At 40.7% G+C, this 19,571-nt stretch overlaps 1 protein-coding gene across 1 annotated transcript in view; it reads left to right on the forward strand.

Moving 5' to 3' along the window:
* Nucleotides 1-19,571, forward strand: part of ATP6V1B1 (ATPase H+ transporting V1 subunit B1) — a 35,853-nt gene extending 16,282 nt beyond the window's left edge. Inside the window, exons 4-14 of the mRNA XM_072406690.1 lie at nt 3,387-3,480; nt 10,660-10,737; nt 12,691-12,830; nt 13,348-13,449; nt 13,796-13,893; nt 14,773-14,896; nt 15,630-15,780; nt 16,348-16,430; nt 17,057-17,161; nt 18,145-18,274; nt 19,312-19,571. Coding sequence (XP_072262791.1) covers nt 3,387-3,480; nt 10,660-10,737; nt 12,691-12,830; nt 13,348-13,449; nt 13,796-13,893; nt 14,773-14,896; nt 15,630-15,780; nt 16,348-16,430; nt 17,057-17,161; nt 18,145-18,274; nt 19,312-19,469 — 1,263 coding nt within the window. The 3' untranslated portion in view covers nt 19,470-19,571. The remainder of the gene's footprint in view (nt 1-3,386; nt 3,481-10,659; nt 10,738-12,690; nt 12,831-13,347; nt 13,450-13,795; nt 13,894-14,772; nt 14,897-15,629; nt 15,781-16,347; nt 16,431-17,056; nt 17,162-18,144; nt 18,275-19,311) is intronic.

The raw sequence follows: 19,571 nt of genomic DNA on the forward strand, positions 1-19,571 counted from the left end.
CTTTACCTTTTTTAATTCCTGCTGTATTTCCACTGACCCGATGTGTTTTCTGATTCATCACTGCTGACCCAGTTTCCTCTCTGATCCATCTAACCAGGTCTAACTTCTTCATTCTCCAACTCTACCAAATTTGATTGATCCCCACTGGCCCCTATCTTGCTGATTTATCTCCAACTGTCCAAACTCCTCCTTAACCTATTTTCTTGGAATTTATTTGTTCTTGTTCTATCATCTGTTGCCAGATCGCCACTCTTCCTTATCTCTTTTTTGAATTTTTTTTGTTTCATGATACCAATCCTGACTATGGCTACCCACTTTTTCACTGACCCCACAACATATCTGCTTCATTACCACTGTCTCTACCTTGTAACACTCTATCGATAATCACCTTTAGTGCTATCCGCTCTCTGTTCCATCTGCTCTGATCCTGGCTTCTTGCTGCTCCCTCTCTTGTGCTCTAGCTCTTCTCCATCTTCCCTGTCTTAACCATTTCTAAATGTTCACCTGAGCTTACTTCTTTTTCTTTTCTGGTCTTACTAGTTCAGTGCTCCATGCTTCTTTTCCGCTGGTCCTACCTAGCTCCTCAATGCTTTATCTCCTGTAGCTCTTCCTCTTCACTGCTTAATCTCCTCTGTTCCTTTCCCATTTTCTCCTTTATGCCATCTGGTCTATACTCGTCCTTGCTCAATTCCTTTTGTTCTATTTTCTTTTATCTATACACATAACCCTCATTGCTATTTCCTTTAGACCCAGCTTCTCCCCGCTCCATCTCTTATGGCCTTAGTTCCTGTTTGATCCTTCTTCCTCTCTGCACTATCGTCTCTACTCTTGTCTTCTTATCTGGATCTATGATCTCCGTGAACCACTTCCTCTTGTCCTAGTTCCTGCTTAAACCTTCTTCTGCAGTCCTTCCTTCTCTCTGGACCATCTCCTTGGCTTCGTCTTATCTGGTTCTATCACCTCCTTGATCCATCTCCTTTGGTTGTAGTTTCTCTTTGACCCTTCTCCTATGGTCCTTCTGTCTCTCTGCGCCAACACCTCTGGCCTCATCTTCTTATCTGTCTCTATCACCTCCCTGATTCATCTCTGCTGGTTGTAGTTTTTCTTTGACCCTTCTTCTGTTGTCCTTCTTCCTCTCTGCACCAACTCCTCTGGCTTCATCTTCTTATCTGTCTCTATCACCTCCCTGATCCATCTCTGCTGGTTGTAGTTTTTCTTTGACCCTTCTTCTGTTGTCCTTCTTCCTCTCTGCACCAACTCCTCTGGCTTCATCTTTTTATCTGGTTCTATCACCTCCCTGATCCACTTCCTCTGATCATAGTTCCTTGCTTTACTGTGGTCCTTCCTCCTATCTGTACCATCTCCTCTGGTCCTGTCTTCTTTCTGCTTCTATTTATCTGGTTCTTTTACTGCCCTGGTCCATCTCCCTAGGTCCTACCTCTTCTCTTGTCCACATTTGTGGCATATTCCTCCCTGGTCTATCTCCATATCACCCCCTCACTGTACACATAATTTTTACAGACTGTTTAATAATAATCTTTTTGAACCTCATAACACGGTGTACCCCTTCTGTAGTATTACCATAGAAGTGACCTTGCTGTCTACAATTATGAAAAAACCATATAGAGTAATAAATGACCATGTTGTGAGATGTAATTCCACATCAGCAGTTTTCCCAGTCTCCTCCTCTTGTGTTAGGTAGCTCACACTGCTGACCTGTGCACAACCTCTCTTGGCAACCTTCCAAACCTTCCCTCACCTAATCCCAGCGAGACCTCTGCACAGCCCCGCTAATCCCATTAGAGAGTCAGCCTTGGAGCCGAGCAAGCAAGAGGAGCTTAGAATGAGTCACACACTGAACCACAGAACATTCCTCGTTCAGCCTGGGCACATGAATCTCAATAAAGCTGCTATTTGCAGGTTATTGCATAAAACAGTGTCAAATATTGTAGTTATCACTTTTTGTTTAAGTATTTCCAAGCACTAGTCTACTGGTATCACAGTGTGGACAAAGAGTACCTGTCTGTTAACCACATTGCAGGGAGTTTGAGCAGGTCAATGAGAACATTTCAGCTAATTGTTGACTACCAGGTAGATTGAAGTTTGTTTCAGCTCTGAGTATAAGCCTTCTGTAGATAGGTACACTTGTATAAGCTGTTTTACCTAGTGTGACCTTTAGTACTGAATAAGAATGTCCACTTCCAACCCCTGAGATGTAAATGAGCCACCTCCAGGAACACATCAAGAGGGCAGACCAAGAAGCATTACACAGGGATCCCAGGCCAGGTGTCTAGACCCAGGAACTCAGTTCATAGAAGGTGGAAGCCCCTCATAACGGGCACAGCAGGTGTCCAAACCCAGGACCTCAGCTCAGAGGTCATAGGAACCCCTCACAGCAGGAATGTAGACCTGGGGAATCAGCACAGTGATAGTGGGCGTTCCTCATATCAGGCACAGCAGGTGAGTTTACCCAGAAACCGAGCTTAGAAAAGGTAGGAGCCCCTAAAAATGTGCACAACAGGAGTGTAGACCTAGGGTACGCAGCACAGGGATAGCGAATGTCCCTCATAATAGGTACATTAGGTGAACAGACCTGCTAACCCAGTGAGGGCTGGAGGGCGTCCTTCATATTGGGCTCAGTGGTATGCAGACCCAGGGACTTGTTCCAGGGCTGGTGGGGGCCTCTTAAAATTGGCACAGGAAGTAGACAGGCCCAGGAACTTGCTGCAGGTATGACTAGAGCTTCATAGGCACATCAAATGTGCAGACCCAGAAGCACAGGGATCCAGGATCAAGTGTTAGGACACAGGAAACTAAGCTCAAAGATGGTGGGAGCCCTTTATAATGGGCACAGTAAGTGTGAAGAGTAAGAAACTCAGCACAGGGATGGTGGAAACTTCTCATAATGGGCACAGCAGGTGTGCAGACCTGGGAACTCAGCACTGGAAGGGTTGGAACTCAGTACATAGAGCTCAATAATAAAGTCCCCAAGAGATAAAAGAGATCAACAGGGTGTTTAACTCTCCAACATCCACCAAGCAATGAAATGTCCCTTTTGGGTAGACTGGTGCTTAAGTCTTCAGGGGTCAATGCCAGCCTTACAATAAAGAAAAAAAGGGTTAAAATAGCCAACACACACATGGAGGGTGCTCTAATCCGAGCATTAACCCTTTTGCAAACTTCCCAATTTCACCCCCCCCCATTACATTTAAAAGCCTCCCGACAGCCTCAAGGTCCAGTGTGTGAATGAGAGAAGCAGGTTCCCCCCCTCCCCAATCCACATACATTATCCCCTGCTTTCATTCGGTCCTGACTTTACTCCTGCCGTGTCTGCTCTAATCCTCACTAATTGCCAGTAATTGGGCTCTTGCCCCGGGTCTCTGCAGGTGTTTGAAGGGACATCTGGGATCGATGCCAAGAAAACAACTTGTGAATTCACGGGGGACATCCTGAGGACACCTGTTTCAGAAGACATGCTGGGTATGTTGGACCAGAGTTAATGCCTGGATGTGACTCGGAAATAAAAAAATCTTGCTGGTGAATTGGAAATAAAAACTGTCTGTAGTGCCCGGTTCCCAATCAGAATAAAGCAAAATTCAGATGGAACCATGCTTGGCAACTCACCATGGTTTCGCAGCAGCTGCACCTTGTTTTTCAATAGTTGTGGTGCACTAAAATACACGTACGGCAAAAAGAACAGCACCACACCTAGTTCCTAAATTACCAGGCCTGCTAATAAAAGGCGCTTAATGACACATAACCGTAACATATGTTTTGCTGGATCACCCAGGTTCTCCCATAATAGTCTATCTTCTCCAGTCTTGGAGAATTTTAAGGAAACAGTCCCACAGATCCAAATTAACACACATGGGTATTAAAACCTCCCATGCTAACTCAAAGTGCTCAACCACGGTCCATCAGAAGACCAGTTCCGAGCAGCTGATGCTAGGGTGAGTGAATGTAGACAGGAAGAGGGTGAAAAAGGCTCCAAGAGTTCAGTAGCTAGAGGATGGGAGACAAGCTAGACAAAAAAAAAAAGTGCTCAATTATTCCATCAGTTAAGAGTTAGGTCTACTTTGGTGGCATGCCAACAAACACATGCCCCGGCATCAGTTTTGTCTTTATTTTATATTCAGACCATCAGTTTCTTCAAAAAGGGTTACAACATTATTTCCAAAAAGTTGCACTTTTTGTTTGCCATGCTGCTTAAACATCAGTAAATTGGCGATTTGATTGCCGGCAATATATTTCGTCTTTGGTGCATTGTGGCACATGAAGGGGGCCTATTGGTTCTCAAAACAAACCCAACACACATCAACTAACAATGTGCACTGCAATGTGAATGAGCCCTGAACATTCACTCTTTAAAATGATCTCAGATGAAGCTGATTGGTGGCCGTGGAGCGATGCAGTTTTTATTTCCAGTGCCAATAACAAACGCCAATGTTAATCCATCATGTTGCACCGTGATTGGTTATTGCAAACTTGCCCACTGGAGATCTTTTCCGTTTCCTGGCTTAGAATACAATTTGTGTTAATTATTATTATTTTGTTTATTTAATGTACAGCGCTGCATACCATGTTGGCTTGATATAAATACTGTTTATTATTAATAAAAATAATAATATAAACAATATTAATATTAATAATAGCTTTCTGTTTATATTATTTTGTCTAGAAAGAATGGAATGATGTATCTTAACCTGAGATGGTACAAATATCAATTATTCTTCATTGTCTTTTCATCAACTGTTTTCCTTAAGCACATTTAGGGTGATCTAAAGTGGACCTGTCATTAAATTTTCCACGAGCTCCATCTCTTATCAATAAAGCCACCCTCAATCCGCTATGTCCTGTGCCTAGGCTAATATAATAGGATCAGTCTGATGCAGGCAGGAGGAAGCATTTTCTTAGTTTCCCGTACCCATACTGCAACATTATAGCAAGCCACAAGCTAGGGGGTAGCCACAAGTCTGATTCATGATCTATTTTAGGCCCACGCAACAGGAATTACATATCTGTGCCATCTTTGACCCGGGATCCCAGACCAACCCTGATAATGTCCAAACAAAAAGACATTGCCAGGTGGTGATTCTCCCAACCAAAGTATCTAACTCTAGCTCTGCTTTAACTCCATGATCTAGTAAAATCTCAAAGCTCTATTTTGGGTGGCCCGATCCTTTAATTAGTTCCAGAGACTGTTATAACTTTTTTCTCTGCCGATCAGTGACAACCTTTTATAAAGTGTGATTGGCGGGGGCATTGCTCCCATCCTTTACATTGCAGCCATGGATTCAGCAGAATAATTGGCTCTCCTGCCCGGTGTCCCAAGCTGTCATCTATCCCCGAACCCTGGGACAAGGTGGGGAAGAAAGGCCTCGACAGATGCCACTACCCTCTCCCCCAACCCCCCATAAAAAGGCCTTAATTAGTTTCACAACATTTGCCGAAAACATTGTAATAAATAAAAAATAAGCCATTCAGCTCCCATTGGTGAGTCCTATTGTGGAGAGCTAATAGCGTCTTTAAATAAAGTGAATTATAGGCCGGTGGGGAGGCTGTTAATTAGGTTGGAGGTTTCGGAGCGTACAAGCTTAATGAGAACTCAAGGTTTTTTTTTTTAACTCCCTTTTTTTATTTCCAGTCCCCAGGAAAGGCTGAGCCTTGGCCATTCATTGTCGCGGTTAATCGGAGCCATATTTCCAGATTAAACTAGGGGTGGGCAGATGAGGAGGATGGGAGGGGGGTGATGGCGGTGGGTGCAACATTGACCTGACCTTTTTAGCTGCATCATATCTGGATTGTGGAAGGCGCAAGGCGACCTAAGAACTACTATACTGTATATAGACATATATAGACCACTGACTTGTTCACCGGAATCTCTAGGAGACCATTGAGACATTGTATGGCAACATAACGCAATTTTAGCTATTGCAACATACAGATGATGACCACCTGGGCATTATTTTGCACTGCATTCAGCATACTGGTGGATGTTTGTTGCAATATCCTTTGCACTCTATTAAAAATGAATAGTCTGCTGTATAACAGAATTTATTTGTGGTGGGGATGGCCAGCATTTGCCGTAATGCACCGGCATACACAGCATTATATTGTACTTATCTTTTGTGACATGAGCACCCTATATACACTCTATCCTCGCCAATGTTATCCTCATCTTCTCCTGGGACTGGCATGATCTTCTTGATTTACCCATTAGGCACTGATGATGTCATTCCAATGCTCATGCATTGCTCTCTACCAGGTTTGGCTTCTTTTTGCTTTACCCTTTAAGCACTGATGATATCACTCCAACTCCCATGTTTTGCTTATAAACAGGCTCAGGATCTTCTTGCTTCACCGATTAGGCACTGATGATGTCATTCCATTGCTCATGCGTTGCTAACTACTGGGTTTGGCATCTTATTGCTTTACCATTTAGGCACTGTCAATATCACTCCAATGCTCAAGTTTTGCTTCTCCGATTAGGTACTGAATATGTCATTCCATTGCTCATGTGTTGCTCATTACCGGGTTTGGCATCTTATTACTTTACCCTTTAAGCACTGTTGATATCACTCCAATGCTCAAGTTTTGCTTCTCCGATTAGGTACTGAATATGTAATTCCATTTCCTATACTTTGCCCGCATCTGAGTCTGGCATCTTCTGGCTTCACCCAATAGGCAGTGATGATGCTCATGCATTGCTCATTACTGGGCTCGGTATCTTCCTGCTTCACTCATTAAGCACTGATATCACTTCAATGCTCATGTGTAGCTTGTAATCGAGTCCAACGTCTTGTTGCTTCACCCATTGGGTACTGATGATGTCATTCCAACGCTCATGCGTTGCTCATTACCAGGCCCATCATCTTTCTGCTTCACCCATTAGACACTGAGGATATCACTCCAATGCTCATGCGGGCCTGCTATCTTCTTGCTTCACTCAATAGGCACCGATTACATCATGCAAATGCTCATGTGTTGCTGATTACTGCGGCATACAAATGGTTTTTGGTTATCAAAGCAATATTTTCCCCAATATCAATTTTTATTTTGTAAGTTTCAGTTCTTTAGCATTTTTGGGATATATTTTTAAGGCAAGGATAAAACATCTCATTAATTTTCGATAACACATGCGCAATCCTGTTCATCAATATTTGTTATTTTGCAGTCATAACTGCAGGATCGAGTCTACGGGCAATGTTACAGTCACACGGCCTGATTGTCTCTTAGTCATTTACCGTTTAGTAGCGGAAATTGTTTTTAAAGTTGTCTGCTGATGACAAACCCTTAAAAAGTTGGGAGGTGTGTGTTATGTAAAAGGGGCATATGGGGCCATCTGCTGTTCTTGGAGGGAACTGATTCTCAGCGATGACCTGTGGATCACTGCAAGGTAATCTATGACCGGTGACATCAATTTGACACTTCTTGACACTTTCTCCAGTCTTTTCCCCTGCAGCATCGCCATCTGGTGTTCACATAGAGGTACTGCTAATCTTCGTTCTTTAGTCCTGAAGAAGAGACAATCGGCAATCTGATACTTTTTTGTTCTCCACTTTTTGAGATCTGATTTATAATTTTGGATTTTTTTAAAAGGTCAGATTTTGTATGCCGTGATCAGGGCTTTGCACCTATATATACTACAGTAGCAAGGAGAAACTCATTTGATTGGGGTCAGTAATTACCATTTTCTGTAATCGGCATTGGTTGCCAATTCACTTTTACTGTGCCTACTTTTCAAAAGTGACAATTGATGCAAAATTGATGATCAGAGTGTTGGAAAAAGATACCATTGACCTCCATTATTTCCTGTGGAGAAGTGGCAATCACTGTAGGCCCTAAAGAAGTGGGGATCAGGTCTGACCAGGTCATTATTCATGAATGTGTCCATAGATATAATGATCATTCATAAAATGATGATGATGCCAGCTGATTGGCACATTCACAGATGTGGCTTAACAGAATAGCGCCAAACTTCTACAGAAAATTATAGCACCGAGGTGCCGATGATTGAACCTTCTCTTCCTCAAAATTCTGCCCTCATTTTTTTTTTACTAGATACATTAATAATATTGTATTTCAGCAATGAATCTGGGTAAGAAAACTGATATCCGTTCCAGCATGCTGTAGCAAAAGACCCTTGCTGTCTATGGAAACAGTGATCTCCCTGAGGTGGTCTAACATGTCCCCGCTGAGTCAGAGCCAGAGTTCTCCAATCAGCAGGGAGCTTGAGCTTTGAAGAAAGCAGAGCTATAGCTCTGACTCAGTTGCGGGACCTCTGCAATGGAACCACTGCTTTCCTTTATAGTGCAGGGATCCTCATGCTCATGAATGCTTTCATATAGAGCAGGGCTTAAAATGGCACAATCTAGGTGCCTGTGCAGGTCAACTCCTGTGGTGGTCAACTTATAACTGAGAAAATGATTCCTTCTGCCTGCAGCAGACTGATGACATCTACCCAGCCTAGACAAAGTCTCTGGACTGGCTTTTTAATACCGTCCTATATTGTGGCTTAGAATGAATTCTTGCAGATGAGTAAAGTTACTGAAAGGATCACAAAAGACCAAATGACTGTACGTCCCCTCTACATCACATTTTATTTTGAGTAGTTGGCAGAGTTTGTGAATTATGCCCAGAAGGCAGCGACGCATGGCATGGGTGAGCAGTACTGGTGCCCCGGGCAGCTTGATCTATATTTTTACCTTGATTCCTTTAAATAATTGTTCTTCTTGCCTCTCGGAATCAGTGATACATGAGACAGGAGCACAAATAACATGAAATAGCGTAAACGCTGAAGTGGCTGACAAGATTATTGACCTTTCATGGTCAGCTAGTTCCCCTCCCGATAGGGATGTGAATGTTATGAGCAGTGACAAGGAGAATCGCGCTGATTGTCCCTGAGTGCTGGGAAATGGACCTGACATTACTCACCAGAGCACAGGCACACTGAGCACTGGACTCACCGCATAGGCAAGTTTCCCCAATGCTATAGGCAGAAGTGCATGGGGAAATACTGTAAATTGGATGGCAGACTTCAGCCAAATGTGAAGATTTTGGATTTAACCTTTTGAGGGTCACTAATGTTTCTAGGGCCTGTACAGTTTTCATTATCCTTATATTTGTATGCGAGTGAATAGGGTTCCCCCTTATAGTTTAATAGATAGAGTTATTAGAAAACCAGCCCTGGCTTTGGTGCTTGGAAGACATTAGAATGCATTGGCTTTGCAAGGTCATGAGGTATTCTGGAATTGACATAAGCAAAACCACTTAGTTTTGAATAAAGCTTGAAATCACTCTTTACAAGGTTCATGCATACAAGATATGTTTTCAGTGTTTCTTATACAAAGAGCAGAACCTAGCTGTCAAAATGACAGCCACGCCTTGCAGATTATATCATGAGACTAATGAGACTAGGTCCATCTGCATTTACCCCTCACCCTGCTTTCAGCACCTATGTATGCTTTTTTCTGGGCTAGACCAACCTTGTTACAGACCTTCAGCAAACAGGGAGAAGTACTAGACTTTGTAAAACAGATAAATGCACATAGCTGTATGAAGGGCTGGGGGATAACACAACTTTAAGCTGCTTTTTTATTGATGAGACAGCAAAGTGCACCATGAAAATTAGGTGGGTGAGAATCCACTCATACAGAGTTTAGTTATCCTTTAAAAACACACTATATAACCAAAAGTAGATATAATATATAGTACAGAGTATAGTATACTATATAGTAGATAACCTGAAGATATTAAACCATCAGACCTATATGAGCTTGCTAGGAATCCCATTCCAAAAATATTTGACAACATGGGTAACAGTCTCTACTCTTCTCTTCACAAAACTTTGGAGCGTGTATGTGGGGAATTTTTGAAGTCTGGTACTGATTGATGTTGGATAAGAAGACTTGGATCACTGTTAGCATTACAATTCATCCCAAAGGGTTTCTGTAGAGTTGAGGTCAGGGCTCAACACAGGTCTTAAATTCCTCCATACCAAATTCAATAAAGGGAGTTAGCTTTGTACACATGGCCACACTGGAACAGAGAAAAGGCCTTCAACAACCTATCCAACAAGGTTGGAATCATACAATTGCCCTTAGGACAGAGTTTCTTCTTACTCATACATATCCATAGGAATGCAAAGGCAGCTTGAAGCAGTTTGAGCATCATAGAAAGATGTAAATTTTAGTTAGGAAGAAGGTCAACTGCAAGTTGACACTTGTCAACTTACTCTTTGGAAAGCTAAGTGCTGGTTTATCCCTTCTTGTTGTATTGTAAAACAACAGGAACGCAGACACAAAAAATAACCGTATGTGTATTTAGTTCCAGTAGACAGAACACTAAATTATGCTAGCATTGAACACCTAAGTGGCAGAACTAATAATTACAGTATAATATATGTGTCGTTATTAACCCATCAGCACAACCCCTAATAACATTCACATAGGCCCTTATAGAGCTCTGTTGTGTGTTGGAAATTTCCAGTTTTCTTAGTATATTAAATCATCACAGAACCCCATGGAAGCCATATTTAACAGCAGAGTACAACTGTTTTAAATTTAGGTTTTGTTATTTTGTAACAACAGGTGGAATTGTATTGGACGTGAGAAAAAGAAAAGTATACTTATAACTAAAGCATTCCGTTATCTTGTGCAGGCCGCGTGTTTAATGGTTCTGGAAAACCCATCGATAAGGGCCCAGCTGTGATGGCTGAGGACTTCTTAGATATCAACGGTAAGATAAATTGTTTTTGTGTTTGGTATAACATATTGTAAGAAAACAGGATGTTGTTTGGCTTGCTGAATGGATTTATCACTCGACAAAATCTAATGTTAAATGACTTTCTGGCCCGGGTATTACTTTGTAGACCTGTATTAGTCAGGAGGAAGATCTACCAAATCTATCTCTTCAATCTCATTTAAAGAGTTAGATAGTCATGTTTCTCCTGAATGGAATTGGTGGATTGCTGGTCCTTTGGTATCTTAACATATTACTGGAAATTTCATCATCGTCTACATCTTAAAGGACTAGCTGTACCCTCTCTGGAATCGTCTTAGAATGTAAAAAAAACATTGGCACATGATAATCTCTGATAATCAGGATTTTACTTTTTTTTTACTAGAGGTTAGAAGAGGCATGGGCAAACTACAACCCACGGGCCATATACAGCCCATTAGGTTTTTTAATCTGGCCCATCAAATATTTCTGCAGATTGTCTACTGGCAAAAAAGATTCACTGTTCCCAGTGTAATTGAAAGTAATTGATTTTTATCAGTTCATCCAATCACTCTCCATCCATCTGATACGATGCCAGCCTATCTGTCAAATTTTAAACCTCGTTGTGGCCCCTGAGACAAAATTTTGCCCACCCCTGGGTTAGAGAACACGGAGCTATATGGCAATCCTTCACATGGGCTAAATGAACTGGTAATTGGCCCAAAGGACCAACTAAACCTAAAATTGTACTGCATGAATTCTTTTAACATTTGGTTTAAAGTGAATGCAAAGAGTGTAAACAGAATCTGTTTCATAGGCCAATGGAGCTTACACACTGCACTACTTATCTCTTAATTCAGCCAATGTTACGATTAATCACAGGTGTAGGTGGAAGTAGCAAGAACAATAGATGCCAGATTACATTTCCCAGCATCCCTGCATTATAGTGGAAACCATGGACCTGGTTTTTTAAAGCTCCTCACATTTGGAGAATATAGACTATCATAGGAGATCCTGGGTGATCCAGTAAACCTGGAATGGATCCAGCTCAGGACTGAAAACATTTGCCAGCGAACAGCAAATGATGTTTGAGAAATCCATCCCAGGTTGGCTAGATCACTCAGGTTCTCCCATGATAGTCTATCATCACCAGCTTTGGAGAGCTTGTATAAATGTGTCTACACAAGAAATTTGAAGACTTCAATGTGTTAACAGGAGTGTAAAGCCATGAGAGGTCCTAGCTGTATACATAGCTGCTCAGCTAAAACACCAACACAATGGGGTTTTGAAAAGTTCTGTTTCAAAGGCAGTGCTTATAATTTAAATCATTTAACATAATTTAAATTAATTAACCTCATTGCTTTAACAATTTGCCTTTAGTTGGGCAATATAGTAAATTTAAATGACATGAAATAAATCTGTCACCATTTAAATATCAAAGTATTGGGTCTGCCTAAGAGCAATTACCATAAGATATTTTCCATTAACTTGATAAGTCAATCATTTCTTTTCTGTTCTCACCTCTAAAGCTGCTTTCACTTTGATAGTGAGTGACTTGACTTTCCTGGTTCTAAGGCTCAAACCCACTCACCCATTCCCAATCCTCCTTGTCCGATGAAAGTGTTAGCCATTGTAGCAATCTTACTGGACATATCAGTTAGGGTTCAGAGGGGTTTCCTGGAAAAGCTATCATTGTAAGGTATTCTATAGCTGCTCTCAATGATAACATAAAGCCATCTTTGCAAATCTTGTGGATATTCCAGCATCTATACACATGGCTGGTTGTAATATTTGTAACAAGTGGGTGAGGCTGGAAACTTTCTTCCATGGAGTCTCAGAAGTCCTAGACACCTTCCAAAAAAATGAAGTATTTATTAAAAGGTCCGCTTTTTCCCCTCTGTCTAGTTTGTTATTGTTGTCCTTTACAGAATATCTTTGGTAAATTTCTAATATCATTTCCAAATACTCAAGGTCAACCAATTAACCCATTTGTTCGGACCTACCCCGAGGAAATGATCCAGACTGGAATCTCACCCATAGATGTTATGAACAGCATTGCCCGAGGGCAGAAAATCCCAATCTTCTCTGCGGCAGGTCTCCCGCACAATGAGGTAATGAGGAGTAATTGCCATTGTTGATTGGCATTCTAAATCTTAGATTATTAAAGGAATAATGATATATGTACATTTCCAATGGCCAGTCACATGATGTGCTTGGGTCTTCTTTCCTTTCTTTCTGAGGTGGTCGGTCCAAATTATTTTGCAATATTGTATTGTAAATCCAGGTCAACGTGTGACTCCTTCCTGGGTACTTTTCCCATGCCACCTGGGTTTACAAGTAATGGATTGAGTGAACCTGGCCATCATTTCTGAATGGCACTTGGAAAAAGCAGATTGGAGCTCACACAAACCTTTTCTCCTGAAATCCAGAAACTGGATTCATGGGGGAGCAAAGGAAAGGGAAGCATATCCTTCTGGGTGAGAGGGGTTAAAAAACACAAACAACGAAGTCAACGAGGTCATAAAACAGCATTTTGTGTACTTGTCCAATAAATTAGTCTTTTTTTTAATTCTTCTTTAAATATTATTATGATGTTGTGTTTGACCACATGTTCTGCACCTCCTCCAGATAGCGGCTCAGATCTGCAGACAGGCTGGACTTGTGAAGAAGTCCAAGGATGTGATGGACTACCATGATGACAACTTTGCCATTGTCTTTGCTGCGATGGGTGTAAGTGATAATGTTCTTCACCTTTTAGGTTATTTGCAGTTTTGTACGAGGATTATTTTTTTAAAGTAAGATTTGTTCTCCTAAATCCCCATGGGGGCAAATATGAAACCCACTTTCTGCCATGTTGACTCAAACAATAAAGCTAATTTCAAATATTTTATGATGGTCAGTTGTTCTGACTGGCAACAAATGTTTAAATGAAGGTCCACTAACACATCTGATTCTGCATTTTAAAATATATAGAGAAGGAGGGATGGCACCAGTGTCACTGGTTAGATTCCCTTTTTATATAAAAACCATGTAAACAGGGACTGCATTGACTCCCAACCATCTTATTTTCTGATAGGTCAACATGGAGACTGCTAGGTTCTTTAAATCAGACTTTGAGGAGAATGGCTCCATGGACAATGTATGCCTCTTCCTGAATCTGGCCAATGACCCAACGTAAGTACAGGAAATCATCTTTTATCATCAACATCAGCTAAATTGTTGATGATTACCTTAAGGTAACCTGTTCTAATAAGTTCTTTGGGCAGATATAGAAACATAGGTCTTAAAATGTTGGTATAACAATAGGCCTACATGGGAAACAATATATAACACAACATTCCTTGGAAAGGGGTTTAAAGTAAAAATGTGACCATTTGAATATTTATATATTCTAACCAATCCATACATATGCTTTACACAAGCCCTCACTGATCTGCAGGAGCTGTGTGAAGTGTGATGAAATTTGTACCCAACAATTCACAACTGAAGCAGTGAAGTTCTTCAATTTGGGTCTCTGCTCTCCATTTACTTTTCCTCCCATCCTTGATTTCCAATTGTAGAATATACAATTACATAGGGGGCTTGCCAATACTGTCAAAACTAGGACACGATGAAGTTGATTGAGAGATTGCAATTTATTCTACTTCTACCAAAAATTGGAATATTTCATAAAAAATTTTGCATTTTAGCAAAATGCATTGGAGTAAACTTTGTAAAATTAAAGTGATTTTTAGTGTTTTTTTAAGTCTAATGAGCCTTAAACTGCCCCTAATTAGTCTTATTATTGTACTTTTTACAGAGAAAAAATCTAACTGCAAAAAAAAGGTTAAATATTAGACTAATGAAGGGCCGTTATTCCTCCACTTGGGAAGGCTCTCAAGTAACATCAAAGACAACTTGAAACTCTGCAATATATTCAGTCTACTGTAAAGAATACGTTGTGTAATCACATTAATGTATTTTAGGGCTTACTGGTGACCCCAGGTATGTGTGGGGTAAATATGCATTTTATCGACATAATTATAGTAACAAAGCCCTGTTCTGTCTTGTTAGAATTGAGAGGATTATCACCCCGCGACTGGCACTCACAGAAGCCGAGTACCTGGCCTATCAATGTGAGAAACACGTCTTGGTCATTCTGACTGACATGAGCTCCTACGCTGAAGCCCTGCGAGAGGTAACAACTTCTACTGCCATGAGGCCATTGTGTTTTCTTGTTCTTAGGCCTAATCCACCCAAATATTTTATGTGTGGATAGATAATATGTCACTTACCCAACCTCTTGGATAGCTCCGGGACACCTTGTTCCCAATGGAATTCAGCATCTATCATTTGTTCCTGAAGCAGCTTTATAGGGAAATGTTGGGCTGTTGCTAAATGTACCCATTTTTTCGGGATCCCCCACACTGCATTGACTTGTTAGGTCTAAGGGTGCTTGTAAATGCTAGGGGGGAGAATAAGTACAAATACTCCCTTCTTCATTGGCAGCTGGTGCTCTTCTACACAGTCTGACCTTTCGAGTTTTGGATGGGCCATCTCTGTACTTAAAATAGTTTGCAGACTTGACTAAGCAGTAAATTGAAATGGCGTTGGGCGACCAGTCATACAGAGAATAGGAAGCCTGAGTAAGACCCCTAGACAACTTAGTATGTAATTCATGCAGTGTGGGGAGGACTGTGGTATCTTACTGAATGAGTACAATAACTTAACCAACAGCCTGGACTTAGGTTTCAGAATTACCCTTCATATGACAATCTGCACCCCCCCATCCACCCAACTGAGAAAGGGTACTATGGTCAGGGCATGTGGACCAACTTCAAAAAACAGACTGGACATTTTTGATTCATACCCTCTTTCATTGAGGTGGGGGCATGAATTCTTGATGGGATTTATGATGTTTGATCTTGTAGGTTTCAGCGGCTCGTGAAGAAGTACCTGGTAGAAGAGGGTTCCCTGGGTACATGTACACAGATTTGGCCACCATCTATGAGCGAGCCGGCAGAGTGGAGGGCAGAAGTGGCTCCATCACACAAATTCCCATTTTAACTATGCCCAATGACGGTAAGATCCCACATCCCAGTATGACCTACTTTCTTCCCTACTATTTATAAGAACCTGAATACAACTCCAAGTTCACTAGAATTAGAATCTTACACAATAGTCCAGGCATGGCTCCTATAGACAAGGGTTCAAATGGCACTACAGTTTTTTTTTCATAGTTTTAATCATGATAAAAAATGTAATTTACAGTTAACATTACTTCTAATGTTAGGTGTAGAAGCTGATGTTAAATTTAAAGACAAAAGGATGTCTAATAAAGAGTTGTGTAGTCAGATAAAACTTTGACTAACAAACTCCATTATCATAGGTTTGACTTGGCATTGGTATCGTACAGGTTTCTCAACGAGGGTACCTCCAGAGGGTGCTAGTGGTTGCTTGGGCAATAGGCAATTTTGGCTTCTCAGAAAAGTTTGGGTAATCTGCGATGAGAGAGACTTGTCACTCATCAGGATAATAGAGCAAATTTTCTGGTGTTTATGATTCAAAAATTTAACTGGAGCTTAAAAATCCTGCAGCAAATATTATTATAAAAATATCTTATTCAATTATTTTTATTTTTTTTTGCAGATATCACTCACCCTATACCTGATTTAACCGGGTTCATTACTGAAGGACAGATCTACGTAGACAGGCAACTTCACAACAGACAGGTCAGTGGACAGTTCCCTCTCTGATGATATGTTGGTGTCTCAGATTTCATCCTGTCAATGGGTGCCACAGTTTGCTAATCAAAAAATGTTGGCGGTAATCGGGCTTTTTCATAACATTTTTATGTTAGAGCAATCAATTTGGACGATAAAGGTGTTAAAACCTTTCCACCGACTATTACATTTTACTACAAGAATATAAAATGGACCTTCTACTTTACGAAAAGATCCACATACACTCTCTGGGACCCCCTCCAAATCGTCTAATCTTAGTAGGTGAAAAACATACCTGAATAGAAAAATTTGTACTCTTTGCCATTCATCCAGTTAAAGTCCCGTAAAAAGCAGAGGAGGTAACTTCTATAAAGACGATCCCTCAATCCATTGCAAGAGCAAGATTTTGCCTACTCAGTATTCTGCTTGGAAGAACAGTGGAGCTATTCTTTCCTAGGTTCTTTGGGAAGAGAATGGGGTGTAAGGTACATTTTTTCCCAAAATCCATATGGGATTTATACATTTCACAGCAGATGTGAAGATTCTGGAACTCAGCATTTAGTGGACTGTGCTTTTTCCCCAACTCACTTTACACTGACAATGATAAACATTGGGTTTTTTATTCTTTTTTTCAGATCTACCCCCCTATCAATGTGCTCCCATCACTATCCCGTCTCATGAAGTCTGCCATTGGGGAAGGCATGACAAGAAAAGATCACGGTGATGTTTCCAACCAACTGGTATGCAAATCCGTGCCTCAGCCTTTGTTCACATCTACCAGGCTATGCAAAATAGTTTTTGTTAGCATTGTATGTGCTTTTTAGGTAAAAAATCATTGTAGAAAGTCAAAACTGGGGTGCAGGATTTCAACTCTCTGGAACTCATTCCAGTAAATTTCCCCATTAGAACTTCTGGCTTGGTGTCTCTTGCTTAAGCTAATGCTGACGTCTGAAATATTCTTGAATATTCAGCAGCTAGGCGGAGATGGGTTTTGGGGTCTCACCCTTACGGTCTCAGAGAAATTCTAGTGTGTAATGAGGACTACTGGCCTGAGAAATATTTATTGTATGCACAGTAGCAAAAAATGCCTTAGGAGAATCATATAAGGAGTAGATCCATTTGAAGAAGTGTGAACCAAAACCTCATTTGTGCAGGGTGATGAATAGCGATGTGAGGAACACTTTGTGAATGCCCAAAGATAGTAGCATTGCCGGGGATTTTTGTTGTCTAGCTAAGACCATAGGGAGAATGATGCATTGGGTGTCATCATAAACCTGGCAAATTGGTATAATATGGTGGTGAGAATGAATTTAACCTGGTGATGAGTCAATTTTATGGACTGGCTATTTTAGTATAGCTCAGTGATATTAGTAGGCCAAGTTCACCTAATATTTATTAGACATTTGTATACTTGTTTTTTTAGAAATTATGGAAAGGTGTGGTAAATATGTTCTAAATTTTGCTCCTCTAAGGCAGTCTTTGGGCACACAATATCATTTGATTTGATGATGCCACTAAGCCCCAAATCTTTCCCACCCCCAAAGTGCAGCATCAGTATCAGAGTATTAAACAGCTATTAACATAAAAACTGATATTCATGACATCTAGTTCTAGAAACAGCAGGTCATTCAATTAAGACCCCTACTAAGTCATGCTCAGTTTTCAGAAATTTTACAATTGAGGACCAAGGTTGCTCCAATCTTGTCTTAATTTTTTGGAACAGTATGCCTGCTATGCCATCGGTAAAGATGTCCAAGCCATGAAAGCTGTGGTAGGTGAAGAAGCCCTTTCTTCAGATGACCTCTTGTATCTGGAGTTCCTGCAGAAGTTTGAAAAACAGTTTATCGCACAAGGTAAATAATCACTATTTAATATTATTATGTATTTGTACAGCTCCAACATATTCCCCAGTGCATTACATATATAGAAAAGCTTATGGAATAATAGCTCTGTCACAGTTACAAATACTAATATAAATATATATAGCTCTCATATGTATCCACACTGTGAATCACAGAAGTCTCCACCCCTGAGGATCTCAAACTTTACCTTACACACCTTTATTCTTTTTTCTGCTTCTTTTTTTCCTCACTTTCTCCCTCCCAGCATCTCCCTTGGTTTCTCTAACACACCCTTATAATCCTTCAAACCCAGATGTATAAAGCCTTGAAATTTATTTCACTGTGAACCATTCACATAAGTTTCTTCCCCTGAAGAACAAACACTTTCCTTTTCTTATTTTCCTTTACTCTCTTTTCAGTTCCTTTCTTTCTCCCCTTACTATCTCCCTTTCTGAATCTCCACTGCTTTTCTATCACACTCGTTTTAATCTTTTAAACCCAGATGAAACATTTAATTAACATTTAAGTCTTAGTAAACCCCTGATAAAATTTATTCAGTTTGAGAAAAATTCCCTACTTACATAAAAAGTAGTGTTGGCCCATAAAAAGAATGCCCCTTACATTGGTGGTTAGTGTGAAAATTTCCCTCTCTTACATTGGTTGTCAATAAAAAGATGTTACCCCTTTCAATGACAAATAAGAGGAATGCCCCTAACATTGGTGGTCAATGTAACCTTCCCCCCTTCAGACAACACTTACAGACAACTGAAAAAGTCACTGCCAAATGACATTTGATCCAGAACCATTTAGGCACCATCAGATGGAAGGACAATCATCCACAGCTTCAGAAACTGGCAACCTCTGCAGTAACCATGGCTGGGAATGGCTGCTCTGTCACCACTAATAAAGTTGGATTCCAGCTAAATAACTTTTTGAGCACTTTAAATTAAAATTAAATTTGATTGGCTGACGAGCTGACGTTCCTAGATATCTGTTCGAGTTAGATAGTAACTCTCATTTCTTTCTCTTTCTCATTTTTCTATTTCCAGGACCATATGAAAATCGGACCATTTTTGAGTCTTTGGATATTGGGTGGCAGCTGCTACGGATTTTCCCGAAGGAGCTTCTCAAACGTATCCCAGAGGCCATGCTGGCAGAATTCTATCCAAGAGAATCACGAGCGCAGACAGAGCCATCAAAACGCTAAATCCATGAATGACTTCCATAGTTTCAAATTACAGTACAATGTCTGTAAAACAATATTTATTTTAAATTCTGATGCTTCTGTTTCACTAATAAAATGTTACTC

This window comes from Pyxicephalus adspersus, chromosome 3, assembly GCF_032062135.1.
Source record: "Pyxicephalus adspersus chromosome 3, UCB_Pads_2.0, whole genome shotgun sequence".
NCBI classification, from domain to species: Eukaryota; Metazoa; Chordata; class Amphibia; order Anura; family Pyxicephalidae; genus Pyxicephalus; species Pyxicephalus adspersus.